Source organism: Oculina patagonica, chromosome 7 (assembly GCF_052425735.1).
Source record: "Oculina patagonica isolate OP01 chromosome 7, crgOcupat, whole genome shotgun sequence".
NCBI classification, from domain to species: Eukaryota; Metazoa; Cnidaria; class Anthozoa; order Scleractinia; family Oculinidae; genus Oculina; species Oculina patagonica.
In genome coordinates this window covers 30,062,173-30,082,301 of record NC_135764.1, presented here as the reverse complement: position 1 = coordinate 30,082,301, position 20,129 = coordinate 30,062,173, and the positions used below count along the sequence as shown (strand labels likewise).

The 20,129-nt window shown below is 37.9% G+C and overlaps 3 protein-coding genes and 1 pseudogene across 3 annotated transcripts; all 4 read left to right on the top strand.

The window, feature by feature from the left end:
- Window positions 1–291: 291 nt before the first annotated feature.
- Window positions 292–1,876, top strand: LOC144660420 (QRFP-like peptide receptor). The gene has a single exon (XM_078521036.1). It carries the CDS (start codon window positions 292–294, stop codon window positions 1,252–1,254), a length of 963 nt encoding a protein of 320 aa, XP_078377162.1. The 3' UTR covers window positions 1,255–1,876.
- Window positions 1,877–2,842: 966 nt separating this feature from the next.
- On the top strand, window positions 2,843–4,011 carry LOC144661450 (QRFP-like peptide receptor). The gene has a single exon (XM_078522225.1). It carries the CDS (start codon window positions 2,874–2,876, stop codon window positions 3,843–3,845), a length of 972 nt encoding a protein of 323 aa, XP_078378351.1. The 5' UTR covers window positions 2,843–2,873; the 3' UTR covers window positions 3,846–4,011.
- Window positions 4,012–5,935: 1,924 nt separating this feature from the next.
- Window positions 5,936–7,099, top strand: LOC144660368 (QRFP-like peptide receptor; annotated as a pseudogene).
- Window positions 7,100–10,490: 3,391 nt separating this feature from the next.
- On the top strand, window positions 10,491–11,486 carry LOC144659368 (neuropeptide SIFamide receptor-like). Its single transcript, XM_078519777.1, has one exon. The coding sequence runs from the start codon at window positions 10,491–10,493 to the stop codon at window positions 11,484–11,486; it is 996 nt and encodes a 331-aa protein (XP_078375903.1).
- Window positions 11,487–20,129: the final 8,643 nt, after the last annotated feature.

The window sequence follows — 20,129 nt, the reverse complement described above, 5'->3', positions numbered from 1 at the left end:
CAATATGATCACAGCTGTCAGTATTGTGCCACGGAAGGAACCGCAAATAGCTTCCCTTCGTCATTGTTTGACGCCGCTAAAACATAGCGTACTGCAGGATGTTTATATGAAGATCTAACAATACCCAAAACGTTATTTGCAAAATTTGCATATCACAGGAGAATAAGGCCAAACTAGACCTCAACGAGAAAATTACAGTACAACATAAATAGAGTGTTCCTTTCTCGTAACCAAACCAGGAGAAAAAACAGTTTATGAAGAAAAGTGCTGAATAAGGACTTAACTACGAAAATGTCGGCAAACGTGAACACGACGATAAATGAGACGCAACTATGGAGCTGTTACAATAATCCTACAGCAAAAAAGATCGGACAAACCTTCGCTTACTGCCTGATCTTTGTTGTTTCGTTGGCTGGAAACATCTTCATTGGAATAATTGTCTACAAGACGAAATCCATGAGAAAATCCATTAACTTTTTAATCGTTAACATGGCCATGTCCGATCTGCTGTTTCCAATAATCCTGCTCCCCCAGAGACTAGTAGAGTTGTACGTCGACTCCTGGCTGATCAGTGGTCCTCTTGGCCAGGCCTTATGTAAGCTTGCTCCCTTCTTACATGATGTCTCCCTTGATGTTTCTATTCAGAGCCTGGTTCTCATAGCATTGGATCGATTTGGTGCTGTGGTATTTCCCCTCCGTTCCCCACTTATCAGTTCAAAGCTGTGCCCCTTCTTCGTTCTCGCCACTTGGATCGTCGCCATGGCTACCTGGTCTCCTTATCTCTTCGCCTACAAACTTGTTGAATATCAAGGAGGGCTGATGTGTGAAGTGCAGTGGCCGAATGAAGTCTTTGGAGTGTATTTAGATTACATGTTAGCAACAATTGTTGTATTCGTTTATACCCCCTTATCGTTGATAGCCATACTTTACATTTTCCTCTATGTAAAGCTAAAATCACAGACGTTTCCAGGCGAACAGTCCGTCAACGCTGGGCAGCAACGCGTGAAAAGGGAACGAGATGTGCTGAAGATGGCCATTGCTATTGTGCTAGGCTTTGCAGTATGTTGGGTGCCCTTCACTCTCGGGTTTCTTTTTTCCATCTTTGTATCGGACATACGGTCTTGTGGCCTCCAATACTTCTGGTTTGTAGCCTATTTTATGTCTCGCGCAAATTGTGCTATAAATCCTTGCATCTGCTTTATTTTCAGTGGAAATTATCGTCAAGCACTGAAGAATCTCCTTAGATGCTATTGAGCACCCCGTGGATAATCAGGCCTCAAAAATCGAGTCTCCACTGCATGATATTATTGGAAGGTTAAACGGATGATTCAGTCTTTAAAATGCTAGAAACTCATAATCTAACCCAAAACGCAAAATTGCGATTGTGCACTAAATAGTTACAAATAATACTTGAGGAAGACATTCCCTGTTTCGACTGAAACGTACAATGATATCAGTTATATTGCAAGGAGCTTCTTCAGTTTCCACTATTTACCAATTCAAACACCGCCGCACGGATTAAATGCGAAAAAAGGGTTAGAGTAATATATAGAGCGGTACATAAAAAGAAAATCTTTAGTTAAAGGGGAAGTATCACGGGATTTTGTGAAACTTCAAAAGCTAAGAAACATTTCAGTGTTATTGGTTCAGGTTCGTTATAAATTACCACCTAGTATACTAAAACTGTCGACAAGTGTCTCTAGCCATGGGTGGAAATTAAAGGATCGAAATGAATTACAACTTGAAAAATTCCGGCGGAATTCATTCAAATTCTCGCCGAGTTCTCGCATTATTGTTTCCAAAATATGATAGAAACGATCCTGAGTTTTCTTTTTTTCGAGAATTCGGTTGATATCTTTTTTGTGGTGTTCTAGGATTTAACACATATTGCCATTTTAGAACAGTCTTAAAAAAGACAACTCAAACTTGTAAATAACATTTATTTCAAACCTGGTTTCATTCTATTCGACGTACACTTCAGAAAACTTTGCAGTCAATTCGAAAGTATTTTGTAAACGTTTTGTGTAATTTTCGTAAGTGCAAAGGAAATTTCAGTCGACCTTTAACTCTAAATTATATTTATTTTAAAGTACTTCTGTTTATTTGCGTTAATGGACACTGGCTTTAAAATTTGCAATTTAAAGTTCTTCTCTTCTTCTCTTCTCTACATAATTTATTTTGTATTCAGGAAGTGTCTTTCGACCTGTAACTTTTAATTAATATTCTTTCAAAACAGCATTGTATTTGCTTCAATTTGAAACAAAAAAATAGTGACATTAAATAAAAGGACTCGGGTTTAGGGAATTCTTACAATTTAAGCAGAAATCATTTATCTCAAAGGAATTTTTTCCGTCTTATAGAACTGACCATTAAAAGTTATAATTAGAGAATCGACCATTTCACAAAGAACTCAGTTATTATTTACATTACAACGCAATCGAACGGAGAGTCAATTTCAAACAAAACCTGGTCAACATGAACAGTAATAACATCAATTTTAATAAACTGTAATTAACAAAAAAACTGGATGGTGAAATGGTTCTCTAGTCCAAAAGGCAATTTTCGACTACAAACGCCTAAAGAAGCAAAAGATTTAAGTTTTCGGAAAACATGAATTATTCCGTGATCATATTATTCTTTCTGAATGCGCGGAATTAAAATGTCCTACATCACTACATTATCATATGGCAGCAGCTGTCTATTTTCAGTCGACATCGGAAAATAAAGCTGTTTCTAATAAATGCTGTCAGTTAGCCTTTGAAAAACGAATTGTTTGCGAATGAATAACCTCAAACGTTAAAGTTGGGCAACTAGATGAAAGTTACACCATTTGAGAGAGAAATAGCTGATTGATGACAACCTGAGCTACGAGAATGTTGGGAAACGTGAACACGACAACGAACGGAACACAGCTATTGAACTGCTACAATCCTACAGCAGAAAAAATCGGAACAACCGTCGCTTACTGCCTGATCTTTGTTGTTTCGCTGGCTGGAAACATCTTCATTGGAATAATTGTCTACAAGACGAAAACCATGAGAAAACCCATTAACTTTTTAATTGTAAACATGGCCATGTCCGATCTGCTGTGGCCGATTTTCCTGTTCCCCAAAAAATTCACAGAGTTGTACGGGGACTCCTGGATGATCAGTGGTCCTCTTGGCCAGACCTTATGTAAGCTGGTTCCCTTCTCAGTTACTTTCTCCCTTGCTGTATCTATTCAGAGCCTGGTTCTGATAGCATTGGATCGATTTGGTGCTGTGGTATTTCCCCTCCGTTCCCCATTCATCAGTTCAAAGCTGTGCCCCTTCTTCATTCTCGCCACTTGGATCGTCGCGATGGCTGCCTCGTCACCATATCTGTTCGTCTTCAAACTTGCGGAGTATCCAGAAGGAGTGATGTGTGCTCCGCAAGGGAATGATCATGAAGTCTTTCAAGCGTCTTCTTATGTCGAATATTTTTTAACAATACTTGTTGTATTGTTTTCCACCCCTTTAATTTTGATAGCCGTGCTTTACACCGTAGTCTATGTTAAGCTTAAGTCACACAGGATTCCAGGCGAGCAATCGATCAACGCTGGAGAGCAACGCAAGAAAAGGGAACGAAATGTGCTGAAGATGGCCATTGCTATTGTGTTAGGCTTTGCAGTATGCTTTGTGCCTTACTCTATCTGGTGGATTCTGACCCTCTTTGTATCGGACATAGGGTCAGATTGTGGCTTCCATTACTTCGGGTTGGTTGCCCGTTTTATGTCTTACGCAAATTGCACCATAAACCCTTGTATCTGTTTTATTTTCAGTAAAAATTATCGTCAAGCGCTAAAGAATCTTCTTAAATGCTTTTGAGCACTCCTCAGCAGGGCCACACCAAGTCAAATTTAAAGTGGATCGCAGAAACAATCAACTAAACTCGTGTCTTTACCAGTTATATTGATAGGTTAAACGAATGATTTCTTTAAAATGCTAGAAACGGAAATTTAAGTCAAAACTCGAATTGCGATTGTAAACTAAATAGCTGCAAATCAAACTTGAACAATACAAGGAAGGCATTGTTTATAAAGGTATATATAAATGTGCTTCTTTTCCAATATTTACCAAACAGCACCGAACAAATAAAATTCGAAAAAATAGAATCGAAATTAAAATAATGCAAATATCAGGATAGGCCGGATAAGATAAAATTATTATGTTTGAGGACGGTGAATAACCGCTCTCGTCAGATCCGTGTTAATCATAATTCCTTAATGGAAATGTCTTATTCATTATTTCAAGCATTAAAACCTTAAATGTTCCTTATCCATTTACTGTCTTAGCCCGTTATTCTTTATTCATAATTCCTCTTCCACCCCCGAATGTAGCTATATTGAAAACTTTATATGTAATTTTCGTAAGTTCATGGGAAGTTTTAGCTGTCCTGAAACTTGTAAATAATATTTATATCAAACCTACTTTCATTTGATATAATGTACACATCAGAAACACTTGTAGAACGGTTTAACAGTTCGTTTGGACACTGCATGGCTTAACAGTCATATCATAGTTACCGTATTTTCTCGATTAAACGCCGGACCCCGATTAAACGCCGGCCTCGTATAAACGCCGGGTCAAACTTGCTAGTTTTTAAAGGAGGTACCGGCGTTTATTTGAGGTCAAGAAAACAAGTAAATATATTCTGTTTGTCACAAATCTCGATTGCAACATAAACTATCCAATCCGTAATAGTGCACCTTTGGGAAATAATCACCTTTGGATACCCAGGGACACTTTTTCGGGGCAGAACGAAGAGAAAAATTGTCCCGCCTTGACAAAATGCCCCTTGGTCTCGAAGATCGGCAACAATAAATCAATCTTAAAAATTGGCAGAAAATTGCTGTCCGTTAATAAACGCCGGGCCCCGATTAAACGCCAGCTTCAAATAAACGCCGGGTTCACGAAGTCAAGTTTTAAATAAACGCCGGGGGCGTTTATTTGAGAAAATACGGTATATGGTAAACTTTATATGTAATTTACCTAAGTTCATAATAAGATGCAGTTGCTCTTTAACTTGTTATTAATATTTATTTCAAAGTTCTTCAGTTTGTTTGATTAATTTACACTTAAATTAGAAACTTTTCGGAACGGTTCTTTAGAGGTCTCTAAGGCTGTCTTTACAATTCGCCAGTTTGGAATCTTGTAAATTCTACAAATAATTTTGTTCTTTTCAGAAAGTTTCAGTTGTTTCCATTTGCGGAAAAAACGAAGACTTGGCAACTTCTCAACTGTAGGCTAAATCGTTCAGTTAAAGGAAATTCTAGCGTAAGCTGCAACAAAGAATATAAATTAAAACAATCCCTACAATAATTCTTTCAGCTTTACGATAAGGAAAGAATTCCGGAAATGGCATGAAACAACAACAAAAAAATATACATGAAAGAAAGGAAGTCGGACCATTTTTTCGCAAATAGCGAAAACTTAAATATTTGCATAACAATACACCTGAACTTATAAGCGAGCAATTTCAAACACTTCTGCAAAGAACAATTAACGACATATGAACATATGACAATTAATAAATGGAACCGTCGAGAGCTCTGACCAATAAAAACTGTGTGGATTTTCAGCAACAAGAAAATATAAAATCGCGAAAATTATAAGGCATCGTAGAGAAATTTATTTTTTCAGTATAACCCGGCATAATTATCCCGTGGCTACTTATTACAAAATGAAGTTACACTCCGGACCAAAAAAAAAGCAAGCTCTGAAAAGAATAATCATAGCACACCTTGATTACAGCTGTCGGTATTGTGACACGAAATGAACAGCAATTAGTTTTCCTTGGCCATATTTTTCTCCGCGTACAATACGCATAGAGAAGAATAAAGAACACAGGAAGTTCCGGCAAAAAGCCATCACATGATATTGTGCTCTCAATGCGCGGAAATTTCCTACATCATGACATGCTATATTTAATGATCGCTGTCAGTTAGCCTTTGAATATTGAACTGCTTTCGGACGGATGACCTCCAGCTAAATGCATGATTACGCAGTCTTCAACAGAACATAAATGAATTATGGGGGCTTGCAAGTTAAGTTAGGCAACGAGATGAAACATCTTTTGTGAGATAAATAGCTGAATAAGAACCTGAGCTACGCAAATGTCGGCAAATGTGAACACAGCGACGAATGGAACACAGTCATTGAGCTGCTTTAATCCTACAGCAAAAAGAATCGGAACAACCTTCGCTTACTGCCTGATCTTTGTTGTCTCGCTGGCTGGAAACACATTCATCGGAATAATTGTCTACAAGACAAAAACCATGAGAAAACCCATCAATTTTTTAATTGTAAACATGGCGATGTTCGATCTGCTGTCGTCGATTTTCCTGTTCCCCAAAGAATTCACAGAGATGTACGTCAACTCCTGGCTGATCAGTGGTCTTTTTGGCCAGGCCTTATGTAAGCTGGTTCCCTTCTTACAAGATATCTCCACCGCTGTATCTGTTCAGAGCCTGGTTCTGATAGCAGTGGATCGATTTGGTGCTGTGGTATTTCCCCTCCGTTCCTCATTCATCAGTTTAAAGCTGTGCCCGTTCTTCGTTCTCGCCACTTGGTTCGTCGCGATGGCTATCTTCTCCCCTTATCTCTTCGCCTACAAAATTGTTGAATATCAGGGAGGGCTGATATGTGTAGCGCAGTGAAATGAAGTCCATGGAGAGTCCTCATCTTTTGAAAATTACGTGTTAGCAATACTTGTTGTATTGTTTTACACCCCTTTATTGTTGATAGCCGTGCTTTACACTGTAGTCTATGTAAAGCTGAAGTCACAGAGGATTCCAGGCGAGCAATCGGACAACGCTGGAGAGCAACGCAAGAAAAGAGAACGAAATGTGCTGAAGATGGCGATTGCTATTGTGTTAGGCTTTGCAGTATGCTGGCTTCCCTTCACTATCTACTTAATTCTGTTCTTCTTTGTACCGGACATATTGTCTTGTAGCCTCATTCACTTCGGGTTCGTTGCCGTTCTTATGGCGCAGGCAAACTGGGCTATAAACCCTTGCATCTGCTTTATTTTTAGTGGAAATTATCGTAAAGGGCTTAAGAATCTACTGAGATGCTTTTAAGTACTCCAGGAGTGTTTTTAAGGTGGTTCGTAGAAGAATAAATTCAAGTCTAGTTTTCACTAGTAAGACTAGTACCGCATCTGGTAGGTTAAGCGAATGATTTCTTCACACGCAGGGTAAAGAAAAACATTAATCAACTACAAACCAGTTATGAAGTTTACAAGTTTCAGTTCGTAAATCTGTACAGAAGTATCATTACGTTAAAAAATTGTATTTGATCTTTCTGTTTTTAATTCAAAGAGATGTTAATTAACTAAATATCTCTTTCAAAACGCCTTATTCCTCTATGTATCGGCCTATGTTATTTAATATAATCATTTTGTTCGCGATATCTGGTATAAAATAGCCTAAAAGAATGCACCCTGAAAATATCTGTTTTAACCAAAGCACAATAAATTTTCTTTAGGGGGGGGGGGGGGGGGGGTTGGGGAGGAACTTGCCCATACATCAATCTGAGCGATGTACTCACATAGGTGCGGTAGTCAGCAGATACCTCTAAGGCGCATGAGCAGCTCCTCTCATTCTGAAATTGCCAAAACAATTTCAACAACAACAACAACATGACGCCGGGGTGATGGGAGGAGAGTTCGGTTCCTTTTTTTTGTAGCAGTTAAGAAAGGTTGTCTCAGTTGTGTCTTTAAAGCGGAAAAATGGATTTAAAAAAAAGGATTAGAGTAACATATAGACCGGTACAAAGATAAAGAGAAAATCTTTAGTTAAAGGGACATGGTCAGCGTTCTTACCGCGCTGACCTGAACACTAGTTTTCACGTTTTGAAAAAAGACCACTGTGGACTTTTTTCAAAACGAGCCATCAGAAATCTGCTTCAATCTTCTCAGTTTTTCACTAAATGGAAAAATTTAGAAGAAAAAAAAAACACTGAGAAGATTGAAGCAGATCATAGTTCTGAAGGTTCTCTACGCGTATTTTGATTTCGGGTTAAGGTGGATTTTTTTCAAAACGTAAACGCTGACCACGTCCCTTTAACAGCTTTCCATTGAAAACCTGAGAAAGATCAAGTGAGATATTTCTCTGAAGCGATTGTATAGTCGACCTGAAACTTGTAAATAACATTTATTTCAAACCTGCTTTCACTTGATTCTGGCGATCGACTGTTGTACGATTGCTTAAAAAAAAACCCTCAAAGTAACTTACTGTGAATAAAACTTTTTTTTTTTTCTATAATTCACAAAGGTTCAGGTTTTCTATCGCAGCAAATAGCTATGTAAATATTAATTTAAAATTTGTGAAAGTTTTTTCAGGTTTAAAATAAGGAGGAAACAAGCAGCTTTATTATTTAACAATCCTACGCTTCATGTCATTTTGTAGGAGTCAAAATATAAACAGACGCTCTTTAATTTTTCCTTCTTCGGCTTCTGGCAAATACATGTCTTAGTTTAGACACTTTGGCAACCACTTTGACAACCAATGCAAGACCAATGTGTATTTTGTAATTAAATAAAACTCTTCCTAAAGGAGCACAAGAAGGTAATTCCGCTTTTAATACAAACACAATTAGACCAGCGTGTACACGGCGATAACTTGAGACCAGACGAGGAATAACTCTTTGGAGGAGTTTATTATAAATCGCTAATAAAACGCATCGCAGTAGTATTTAATTCGATTAAGTCTTGAAGCTTAAAGTGCAGCTTAAACCCCCATTGGAATAAATAACGTTTGAAGCTACCCCTTTATTTGACAGCATCTTTAATTCGCTTTTTTCACGATCCCATAATACATCTTGTTTACTCCCCAAAATTTTTGCATAAGCATTGTTTTCAATTTCTCTTGGGACGATTGTACGTCATCGTAAATCCCAAGAGAAATTGAAAACAATGCTTATGCAAAAATTTTGGGGGGTTAACAAGATGTATTATGGGAACGGTGAAAACAGCGAATGGAGAAAAAGACTTTGTCTATCCGTCAAAAAGCTTTCATTATGATTTCCTTTACATAAGAGGCGGTGGGGTTGTGCTTGTTAAGTCTAATTTCCCCCAGAAAAAAAGTAGAATATCTTACTTATTTGTTGACTGAGTGGGAAGCCTGAGCAGGAAGCTTCTGTCAATCACTTGCACGGATGTTAATTATCACGTGCAGTTCCCGGATGTTTTCCTCTTGGACACCTGCTTTGCTAAATCAGACATAATAATAATAATAATAATAATAATAATAATAATAATAATAATAATAATAATAATTATAATAATAATAATAATAATAATAATAATAATAAACCTTTATTTAACCACGATCTGTTTTAAAGCAAATACATGCTTGAGGGGTCGTGTGTACGTGTGACTAACTACCTACCTAAGAGAAATTAATATTACATTGTAATAAACTAAAATAAACGATATTATATTTAAATAAGAATAAGACTTAAAATTGAAAATCACACATGTGTTTTGGAGTTGTCTGGATTGACAAACTGCCAAAATTAAGTTTCTCGCCTTTTTGCAAAACTGCTTGTGGTTAGTGGTTGGTAGTAAGACGCCTTCAAAAGTGATATTGTTGAGCGCAAACTAAGGGAAACTACTCTAGAAAAGAAATCTATATAAATGCTATCCAGCAAAATGAATTGCGTTTTTGCCTTTGCCAGGACCACCACTGCTTCCCTTGCCAATGATTACCCTGTCAACAGTTCCACAAAGTAAATTAGTGCGACTTAAACGTTTTTGGAAATGAAAAATATTCACCCGTTTTGGATATGGCTCACAAGGTTTTAAACGATAAGCTTGAGGGATCTAAGAAGTTTTATCTGTTAGATCTTTCAAGATCTAACAGATAATTAAAATTATACTTAATCAACGATTGTAATTTAAAAATAAAATAACGTGATATTTAAGGAAATGTCATTTTAATAACAGAAATGAATTTTATCAAGTAATACAAACCCTAGACTACGAGCAGTCGCTACTCATAGATTGACAAGTAAAAAGCGGAAGAAACAAGCAGGCAAAACAACCACGCGAAAATTGAGGGCGCCCTAGTTTATAACGATTTTTCCCGTTCGCGGCGTTCTTTGAGAGTAGGACAAGACTTAGCGCTGTCACTGTGACAGTGAGCAACATGATTAAACTATCTCTGGAAAACAGGAACCCTCCTTTCAAAATTGTCAAAAAAATCCCTTTGTGATAAGCAGATCAGAAACAAGCAGCTGCTCATTTGCTTTCGCACTCGTTTTTTATATTAACATCGGCAAATTAAACTGTCGGTTTTAAAAATCGTTATCATGTTTTAAATTGCCGTAATAATTACATGATTGACGTCAGCGCGAAAAGCAATTATTACGCCTTCGGTAGAACATAAATAGAGTGTTGCTTCCTCCTTAGAAAACCAGAAGAAAAACAATTTGAGAAAGAAATAGCTGAAAAAAAACTGAATTACTAGAATGTCGGCAAACGTGAACACAACTACGAATGCAACACAACTATCGAGCTGCTTCAATCCTACAGGAGAAAAAATCGGTGAGACCTTCGCTTACTGCCTGATCTTTGTTGTTTCGCTGGCTGGAAACATCTTCATCGCAGTAATCGTCTACAAAACGAAAACCATGAGAAAACCCATCAACTTTTTAATCGTTAACATGGCCATGTCCGATCTGCTGTATCCGATTTTCCTGATCCCGCGGAGACTAACTGAGTTATACGTCGTCTCCTGGCTGAATAGTGGTCCTCTCGGTCAGGTCTCATGTAAGCTGTCTTTCTTCTTACCAAATGTCTCCGTTACTGTGTCTATTCAGAGCCTGGTTCTGATAGCAGTGGATCGATTTGGTGCTGTGGTATTTCCCCTCCGTTCCCCACTCATCAGTTCAAAGCTGTGCCCGTTCTTCGTCCTTGCCACTTGGATCGTTGCGATGGCCATCAACTCTCCTGATCTCTTCACCTATAAACTTGTTGAATTTCGAGGAGGACTCGTGTGTTCACTGCAGTGGATTGAAGTCTTTGGAGAGTCTTCGTCTCTTGTAGATTACATGTTAGCAATACTTGTTGCTTGCATTTATACCCCTTTAGTGTTGATAGCCATACTTTACATTATCACCTACTTAAAGCTGAAGTCAGAGAAGATTCCAGGCGAGCAATCGGCCAACACGAGACAGCAACGCGTGAAAAGGGAGCGAAAAATATTGAAGATGGCCATTGCTATTGTGTTAGGCTTTGCAGTATGCTGGCTGCCCCTCAGTATCTACTGGATTCTGATCCTTTTTGTACCGGACATATGGTCTTGTGGCTTCCAATACTTCTTGATTGTTGTCAAGTTTTTGGCATATGCAAATTGTGCTATAAATCCTTGCATCTGTTTTATTTTCAGTGGAAATTATCGCCAAGCACTAAAGAATCTCTTAAGACGCGTTTGCGGCAATTCAAGGGTAATCAGGCCTCAATGAGTCAAACAATCAACCAATCGAGCCTCTACTCAAGTATAACGTTATATCGGCAGTTCAAACGGATGATTTCTCGAAATGGCGAAAAATGCGATTCCTGACGTTAAATGTTTAAATGTTAGGAACGGATCACTAACCCAAATCGCGAATTGCGATTGTGCAACAAATGGTCACAAACGAAACTTGAAAAAAGCAAACAAAATTTTTTTCCGTTTTGACTAGAACGTTTATACACTGTTACAAGGCGGTTATTTTCCACTATTTATCATGCAGACATCACCGAACGGATTTAATGCGAAAAAAGATAAGACTAACATATAATATACCGGCACACAGATAAAAAATCTTTAGCTCGCAGCTTTTTATTGAAAACAGGAAGATAAAATATGATCTTTCTTTGAAGCGACGGTACTTCTGTATAGTCGAACTGAAACTTGTAAACTGAACATTTATTTCAAACCTTCATTTGATTCAGTGCACTCATCAGAATGTTGCAGAACAGGTTTAACTGTTCTTTGGAGACTGATTAACAGTCATTTCGTAGTTATATTGTAAACTTTGTATGTAATTTTCGTAAGTTTATAGGAAGTTTCAGACGACTTAAGGCCCGCGGCCGGGCCAAACGTCGAACTTCACATGAGTCGAACCTAATGCAAATGACCAAAAACAATAGGCAGATAGGTTTTTTTCGTTTACATTAGGTGAAGTTCGACGTTTGGCCCGGGCCTAAAACTTGTTAATAATATTTATTTTAAAGATCTTAAAAGTGTTCAGTTTATTTGAGTTATTATTTAAAACTACCAATAGTATATTGCAATTCCTGCGTTTTGATTGGTTAACAGGCAATGGGATATGAGCTCATATACCATTGACCACAAATTTGGTAGCCGATACGCGTCAACGAAAATAGCTGGGGAGCTCAAATATTGCAATTCTTTGGGAGTTTTTAATAAAACAATTGTTCTACTCGCGCTTGTTGGATATGAGATCGTTATAGCCAACTCGGTGCTACGCGCCTCGTTGACTATCTACCACCTCATATCTAACGCGCGCTCGTGGAGTAATTGTTAAATATACGCTTTAATTTGCAACTTTGCAAAACGGTTCTCAAGGTCGTTCTTGGGAAACTGGCTTTACAATTCGTCATTTTCATTAATGAAAACAGGAAGTTCAAGTAAGATCTTTCTCTGAAGCGTTGAAAGTGCTGTATAGTCGACCGGAAACTTGTAAATAACACTTATTTCAAACCTGCTTTCATTTGATTCACTGTACACATCAGAATGTTGCAGAACAGATTTAACTGTTCTTTGGAGACTGATTTACAGTCATTTCGTACTTATATTATAAACTTTATATGTGATTTTCCTAAGTTTCAGTCGAACTAAAACTTGTAAATAATATTTATTTCTAAGATGTTCAGAGTGTTAAGTTTATTTGAGTAAATGTAAACTTCAATTTGAAACTTTGCAAAACGGTTGTCAATGCCGTTCTTAGGACACTTGCTTTTAGTTTACAATTCGTCATTTTCATTGAAAACAGGAAGCGACGATACTTCTGTATAGTCGACCTGAAACTTGTAAATAACATTTATTTCAAACCTGCTTTCGTATGATTCAATGACTAGACACCAGAAACACTTGCAGAACGGGTTTTAACTGTTCTTTGGACACTAGCTTTACAGTCATTTCGTAGTTATATTGTAAACTTAATATGTAATTTTCTTATAATTAAGTCCATAAGAAGACTAGAGTCAGTCGACTTTTAATTTTTAAATAATATTTCTTTCATAGTGCTTTAGTTTATTGGAGTTAATATTCAATTAAAAAAATGCAGAACGATTCTTGAGGGCATTCTTTGAACACTAGTTTCAATTCGCTAATTTGTAGATCTTGTAAATTCTATACATAAATTATTGTATTCAGGATGTTTCAGTCGACGTCCACCTGAATCTTTCAGTAATTAATATTTATTTCAAAACAGCTTTTTATTTGAATTGCTTCAATTAGCACATACAAATTTGGCAGAATGGCATTTAAACCGTTCTTTGGAGACCGGCTTTACAGTAATTTTGTATTTATTTTGTAAACTCTGTTTGTAATTTTCTTAAAATAGGAAGCAACAAAATGCGCAGATTAAAAGCACATTAATCAAGTAAATTGATTCCTATTTTTTTAAAATTCTCTTTTTCTAATTTGGGTTTTTAGTTTTTCAAAGTTGTGAAATATTATTCCATGTTACGATCTAAATCGTTTATTGTCGGAGTGACAAGCTTGAACAGGAAGTCCCTGTCAATCACATGCATGTTGTAATCACGTGTACCACTAGGATGTTATTAATATAAGTGCAGAGGGGAACTCGACTGCTCTGATATCGTTGACTAGCGAGTAAGCAACGTGTTTGCCATTGTAAACAACCCCGCAAAGCAGACTGGGGATAAGACGTTTTTTAAATAACCCCTCCTATGTAACATTCACGAAATATTCTTGGTGATAAGCTAAGGCCTTGTGGGATCTAAGAAGAAAAGAATTTGGTTTAAAACCTTCTTTTCATTCGTAATTACCTTTTTTAGCTAGGTTATAGCAAAATAATCTGGCAATAGAAAGCAGGTATATATATTATGCCAATGGCAATAGATAATATCTCAAATCCAAGAGCCTCGCACCCCCACGGGCAAACCCCAAGACATTTGACTTTATTTTAATCTCCAGCTCATTTTGTCGGACAACCGTGGACATTATTTGGGAGTGTATCAATGACGTGGAACGTAATTTTAAAAGCATAAGTGAATAAGACCTAATTAGTTTCTTCATGAAAAATCTTCAAGAACCAGACGTAGATCCGGCCTTTCCTCATAAATCGTCAAAAAAAAAAAACGGGGAAAAAAAACGAGAAAAAAACGGACGCGCGAAAAAATGTAGTGGGAGGTTAGGGGATGGGGGAGGGCTGTTTTGCGCGGTCATTACATCTTTGTTAACGCCTTGTTCGTTTTTCGCTCGACTGTGTTTGAGGATATGCTACGGTTCCTTGTAAGCGACTACAATCTTGAAGTATTTGCAATCGCATAAGAAACCTCGAACAACCGCCCATAAAACTTTTTGATACGTTATAAACGGTAAGATTTACCAGTACCCCTCGTCAAGCACAGCGAGTTTTTTAACGATGCACTGTTCAAATGATATGGTATCATAGAGAGGACAGAAGATCCATTTCACGTATGTAACTATAGCAAACACTTTCAACCACTTATCATTACTGAATGCAATATTCCTAAATGCATTTACTAGTTTTTACGTGTCGGCTCTTTATGAGACAGAGTTACTTCAAAAAAGAAATCTTTATTTGTTGAATGCGCGTACGATGCCTGCACCGGAGAAGTGCGTGTTCATTCCCAAAACTAATTCTGGAATCTGCGATCCAACATGTTGTATCATAATCGACGTATTTTAGTTAACTCATGTTTTGAGCAAGACAGAATAAAAATTATTCAGGGTGAATCACTTTTTTCACATATAGTTACATGTAATTGTATAAGTCAGTATGCCTTCCACTGACACTTTTACATAGGCTTCGTACTGCAGGAAATGGAGTAGTTAATAATCTTTGAGTGGAGCCGAGAAACACAGGTGCAGAAAATTAACTAAGCCGAAATAAATCGCGCTTTGTTTTAGCCTGCCAAATTATTTGATGTTGTTTCAAAGTAGACAGATTCATAGGTCATCGTTTTAACAATTCATTGCAATAGAACAGTGTGCGAGAGGAGCAGTAATCAGCTGAAACAAGTATATTTGCATAATGTCTTACTTCCAATTTGCAACATAAATAGAACATGTTATTTGCTCCTAAAACTCAGGATCAAATTTTGGAAGCACCTTCATACCATCTGAGAGTTCTAGAACTGTCCTCAAGGATGGTACTGTGACACAATCATGAACCAGAATTAATATCAGCTTTACACGGCAAAGAATACGGACAGCTTGTCAAAGATGGCTCAGAGATGCTCTACTTTAATGTAGCAACATAAAAGTAGACAGAAAATTTGCATTTGGGGGTAAGGTGCTTGTTAAATATCACTACATCCTTTTTTGGCACAGCCTCCTCACTAGATAAATATTTTCCATGATGATACTTATTGAAAAGTCAGGGTTGCCACTAAGTTAAAACAAGCCGCCATGTTTATCAACCCAAGTCTGAGCCTGATTCTGAAAACAATCAGCCTTACAAGTCATTTCCTTTTGCTTGTATAGTAAAAGTCTCTTGTTTGAAAGACTGACTTGCATATTCGAGAAAACTTATTCTGCCGTCTGCTTGGGCTCATATGATAAATTTATGTGCCGACCGTTAATTAAACAATTCAGCGAGCACTGTTCCTGTTTTATTACATGGGCGACAAGTAATTACGAGTTTTTTTCTTTATGTTTTAGAATTTCTCTTTTTGGGCCAATTCGCACTAGCGGACAAGTTTGAAATGTCCTGACATTTTTGAAAAGAAAATTGTCGCGACAAGTTGTCAGAGACATCTTGAAGAGAACAAAAGGTGAAATTATTAGTACAAAAGCTTTGCACGTACTTTTTTGCATCCTTCTACATTTCTCAGCGCGGCTGTCTTGAACCAACATCTTGAGCAAACATGTACATCAAATATGCAGGACCACGTGTGAAAAATTCCAAGACAATTCGCATTTGAAGTGCGCGTGTTCTGATGCAGTGGAACAATGTCTCAGTCGTCTCAAAATATCTTTTTCTTTTCTCACTCTTACACTGGGACAAACTGTTTCCCCGCGTACAGCCAAAGCTATTCTTTTGTTCCATACCCAGTTCCATCCTTCCACGACTTCACTTCAAGCTATGAAGCACGTGGTGCTTCGTAAACAGATTTAATATGGCTTTAATATATAATAATGATATGGTGGATATTGCCGCAACAATTTTCGAGTGCGTGTTGATTTTCGGTGCAATCCGGGGAGGGTTTTTATTTGAAATCGTAAATATGTAAAAAAAAAAAATAAAGCGGAATTTTCAATATTTTAGTGCCATTTTATAACACATTTTCACAAAAAAAGCAACAGTAATAAGTAAATATGGTGGATGTATCCCATTAAAAGCGTAAAGTTGTCTTGTTCCTCGTTCATACATTTTCATAGTTCTATATATTTTTAAATATGTCATATTTCATCCGCTTAGGACAATGTAGGAAAGGCCGGGAGGGGGAGGTTTATAGAGTAAAGGTGGATTTCCACTGTCGCGTTTTTGTTGACGCACGTTAACGTACATAAAAATTGTAAACGTACGAAAAATGAAATTTTACGCGCGCGATTACGTGCGTCGAATTTACGTTGTCCAATTTCCAATGCCACGTTTTTTTCTTGGTATTTACGAACGTTACACGCACGTATACGCACTTAGCGATCGCGAGTGTTTTCAAAAAAGTTGAACTGAGTTTAACTTTTTCGCGGCTTTCTGAGGTTACGCAGCGATTTACCCAATCATACTTTTGAATTTTGTCACATGACACCATGACACCACTTACCACGTGGAAAACCATTTTGTTTTACATCGCCGTCGATTTACATGGGAAAACATTCAGATGTAGAAGCACTTCTCATCGAGAAAGTCCACAGGGAGCCCAGGCTCACGCTCTGACAACTCGATCAAAATGGCGGCGTCAAAATTATAAGGATTTGTATGAAACTTTAGAGGAAAAACTTTTATCGTACGAAAATATAATAAACCGCTAGTAAAGCTCACATTTCACATCATATGTTGTCTATGTGACGTTTCTTGACTGTTCTAAAGCATATAAACCCTATTTAACCGATATTTTTAATTTTAGTTTACTCTTACCTAAATATATTCAAGAGTGCAAACTTCCGACGCTAGATAAACACCACTGTTCGACAAAAATGAGCCAAAACTTGCCTTTAATTTGGTCCACTCACTCCAAAACCTCGCATGGAAATAGTTCGAAGACCATTCTTTACTGCAGCAAATTTTTGATTCGCCTGCCTCTCTTCGCGGTTTAAGAATACGAGAAAAATAACCATGGTCTGCAAACTTTTAGCTTTCTCCAATACCTTGAACCAGAGAGAGTCGACGCATTTTTAATTAGCCTTGCCTTTCACGTGCAGCCTCACGCTATGATTGGGCGATAGTTGTCAGGGCGACGATACTTTTTTCCCGTAGGGGAGGGAGGCAAACGAGACCGTCAAGGGTGCTTTGCCTTACTCATGTACACTGGCCTGAGATCCCACAGGGTGATTTTGCCTCACGTGCGAATCTTGACTCACTGGTGTACCGAGAATGAATTTTGCAAATCCCTTGCGAAAAAAAAATCCTTATAATTTTGACGCCGCCATTTTGACCGAGTTGTCAGAGCGTGAGCCTCGGCTCCCTGTGGAAAGTCCGAACATTTCCTGCAATAATCTATAGAACTGACTACAGAAGCAAATTACACGAACGCGTCAGATCACGTAGGCTTTGAACCGGCAATCCGGGAAGGTCGCCTCAATTTTTTTTTACTTGATGGTGTCTTTCGGAAGTATTTATAAAATACCTCTTGTTCATATTAACGCATTTCTTTTACTAGCGTGTGGTACAAAGTGTTTTCATGGCAGCCATGTTGAAAGAGTCAAACAACAAGATATTTGCATAAAAATGTTAATGATTTTTTTTTCCCAAAGGAAAGGCAATTTATTGTTTCACTTCTCCAATATGGCCACCAATAACACACTCTATTCACCAACTTGACAAATCAGGATGGCGGGCATTTACATACGTTCAACGCACGTGAAAAAGAAACGCTTTTTATCACTTTTTACGCGACGGTGGAAATTTGCCTACGTATCTTTTTTTACGTACGTTAATATTTACGCGTCAGTGGAAATCCACCTTAAGGATGCTTTATAAAAGATGTATTTCCAGACCGGGATGGGGGGGGGGGGGGGTGAGGTGGGGTTATTAGAGAGGTGGTATAAGAAGGGAGGGTTGGGGGCGGGGTGGGGTTGCTTAATGAAGCGTTTTAGGTACGTTGTTTTATCTTACAGACGCTCTTTACTTTTTACTTTTTCGGTTAATGGCAAATACATCTGTCTTAGTTAACTTAGTTAAACACACTTTGGCAAACAATTTGACAACCAAGATCAATGTCAATTTTACAATTTAATTAAATTTTTCGTAATGGAGTGCAATTGAGAAGGTAATTCCGCTTTCAATACAAACACAATTAGACCAGCGTCTACACGGCGCTAACTTGAGACCAGATGAGGAACAACTTATTAGCGGAGTAATTGCATGCTAATAAAACGGGTCATAGAGTTCTAGATGAGTTAACGTTGTTTTACAGAATTGTGATGGCGGGAAAATGAATTGAGTAGTTAATTATTCTTGAAGCTGAGAAAGCAGGTGTAGAAAATCTATTTAGCCCACGTAAAATAAACAATGTTTTAACGCTACACCTTTATCATTTGACAGCATCTTTATTGGCGGCATCTTTGTGAATGAAATTTATATGCAGTAAAGATCATTTTTAACGTGAGAGCTCGATTAAAATTTAATAAGGTGCGTGTTTTATCGCATAGAGACTTCGTTTATGCCTTAAAAAAGAACTTTCATTTTTATTATCGTTACAGAAGAGGCGGTGAGGCTTTGCTTGCTAAGTTTTCCTAAAAAGGGAGAACACCGAACTTGTTTGTTGACCAAGTGGGAAGCCTGAGCAGGAAGCTTCTGTTAATCATTTGCACGACGTGCAGTTCCCGGATGTTTTCCTCTCGGACACCTGCTTTGCTATATCAGACGACTTTAAGAGTTAAATATTGTTAAGCGCAATCTAAGGGAAACTACTCTGAAGGAATAACCTTCAATGTTTTCTAGAGAACAAGCATTGAGTATTTGCCTTTGCCGAAAAAAACACCGCTCGTTTCCTTTTCAAGCATACATGCATGACCCTGCCAACTACCCCGCAAAGTAACTAAGTGCGACTAAAGGGTTTTTGAAAATAAAGCATTCACCTTTTTTTGTACGGTTCACATGAGATTCTTGAAGATTAGCTTAACAAAGGGATCTAAGAAGTTATCTGATACATCTTACTGAGAATAAAACGTTTAAAAGAGAACCTCCTCCCCCAGTCTTTATATTTCAGGTTGGTGAAATATTCTAGATGATCAAAAAGGCCATGCGTGATCTGGGTAGTTATTGATAGACACCAAAAGAGAAGCTCTTTAGGTTTAAAACTGTCTTTTGTCCCGTTGTTAGAGCGGTTTTTATTTGAGTGTCATAGAACCAAAACCAAAGGAATCACCGTGGCCACCAGTCAACTACAAAAAATAACCTTGCTGGGTACAGCGCATATTTTGAGGAGGGTGTTATCATTATCAAGCTAAAACCTGGCTACCCTTTAGTGCCCTAGCCTGCGTAGCAGGCGTCGAAAGGGGAGGGAAGGGGAGTTGGGAAGAGAGAGAGAGAAAGAGGGAAAAAACGGAGGGGGGGGGGGGTGGTGGGTGCAAGAAGGTTCCCTCTTCCCCTCTTCCCCTTCTTTTCCCCTCTCCCTTTCCCTCCCCTTTTTACGCCTGCCACGCAGGCTATTAGTGCCCCAGGACCATGGTTTGGTCTCGGCCCTAAGGATTTAAAGCAAACATTATGAGAGAACATACT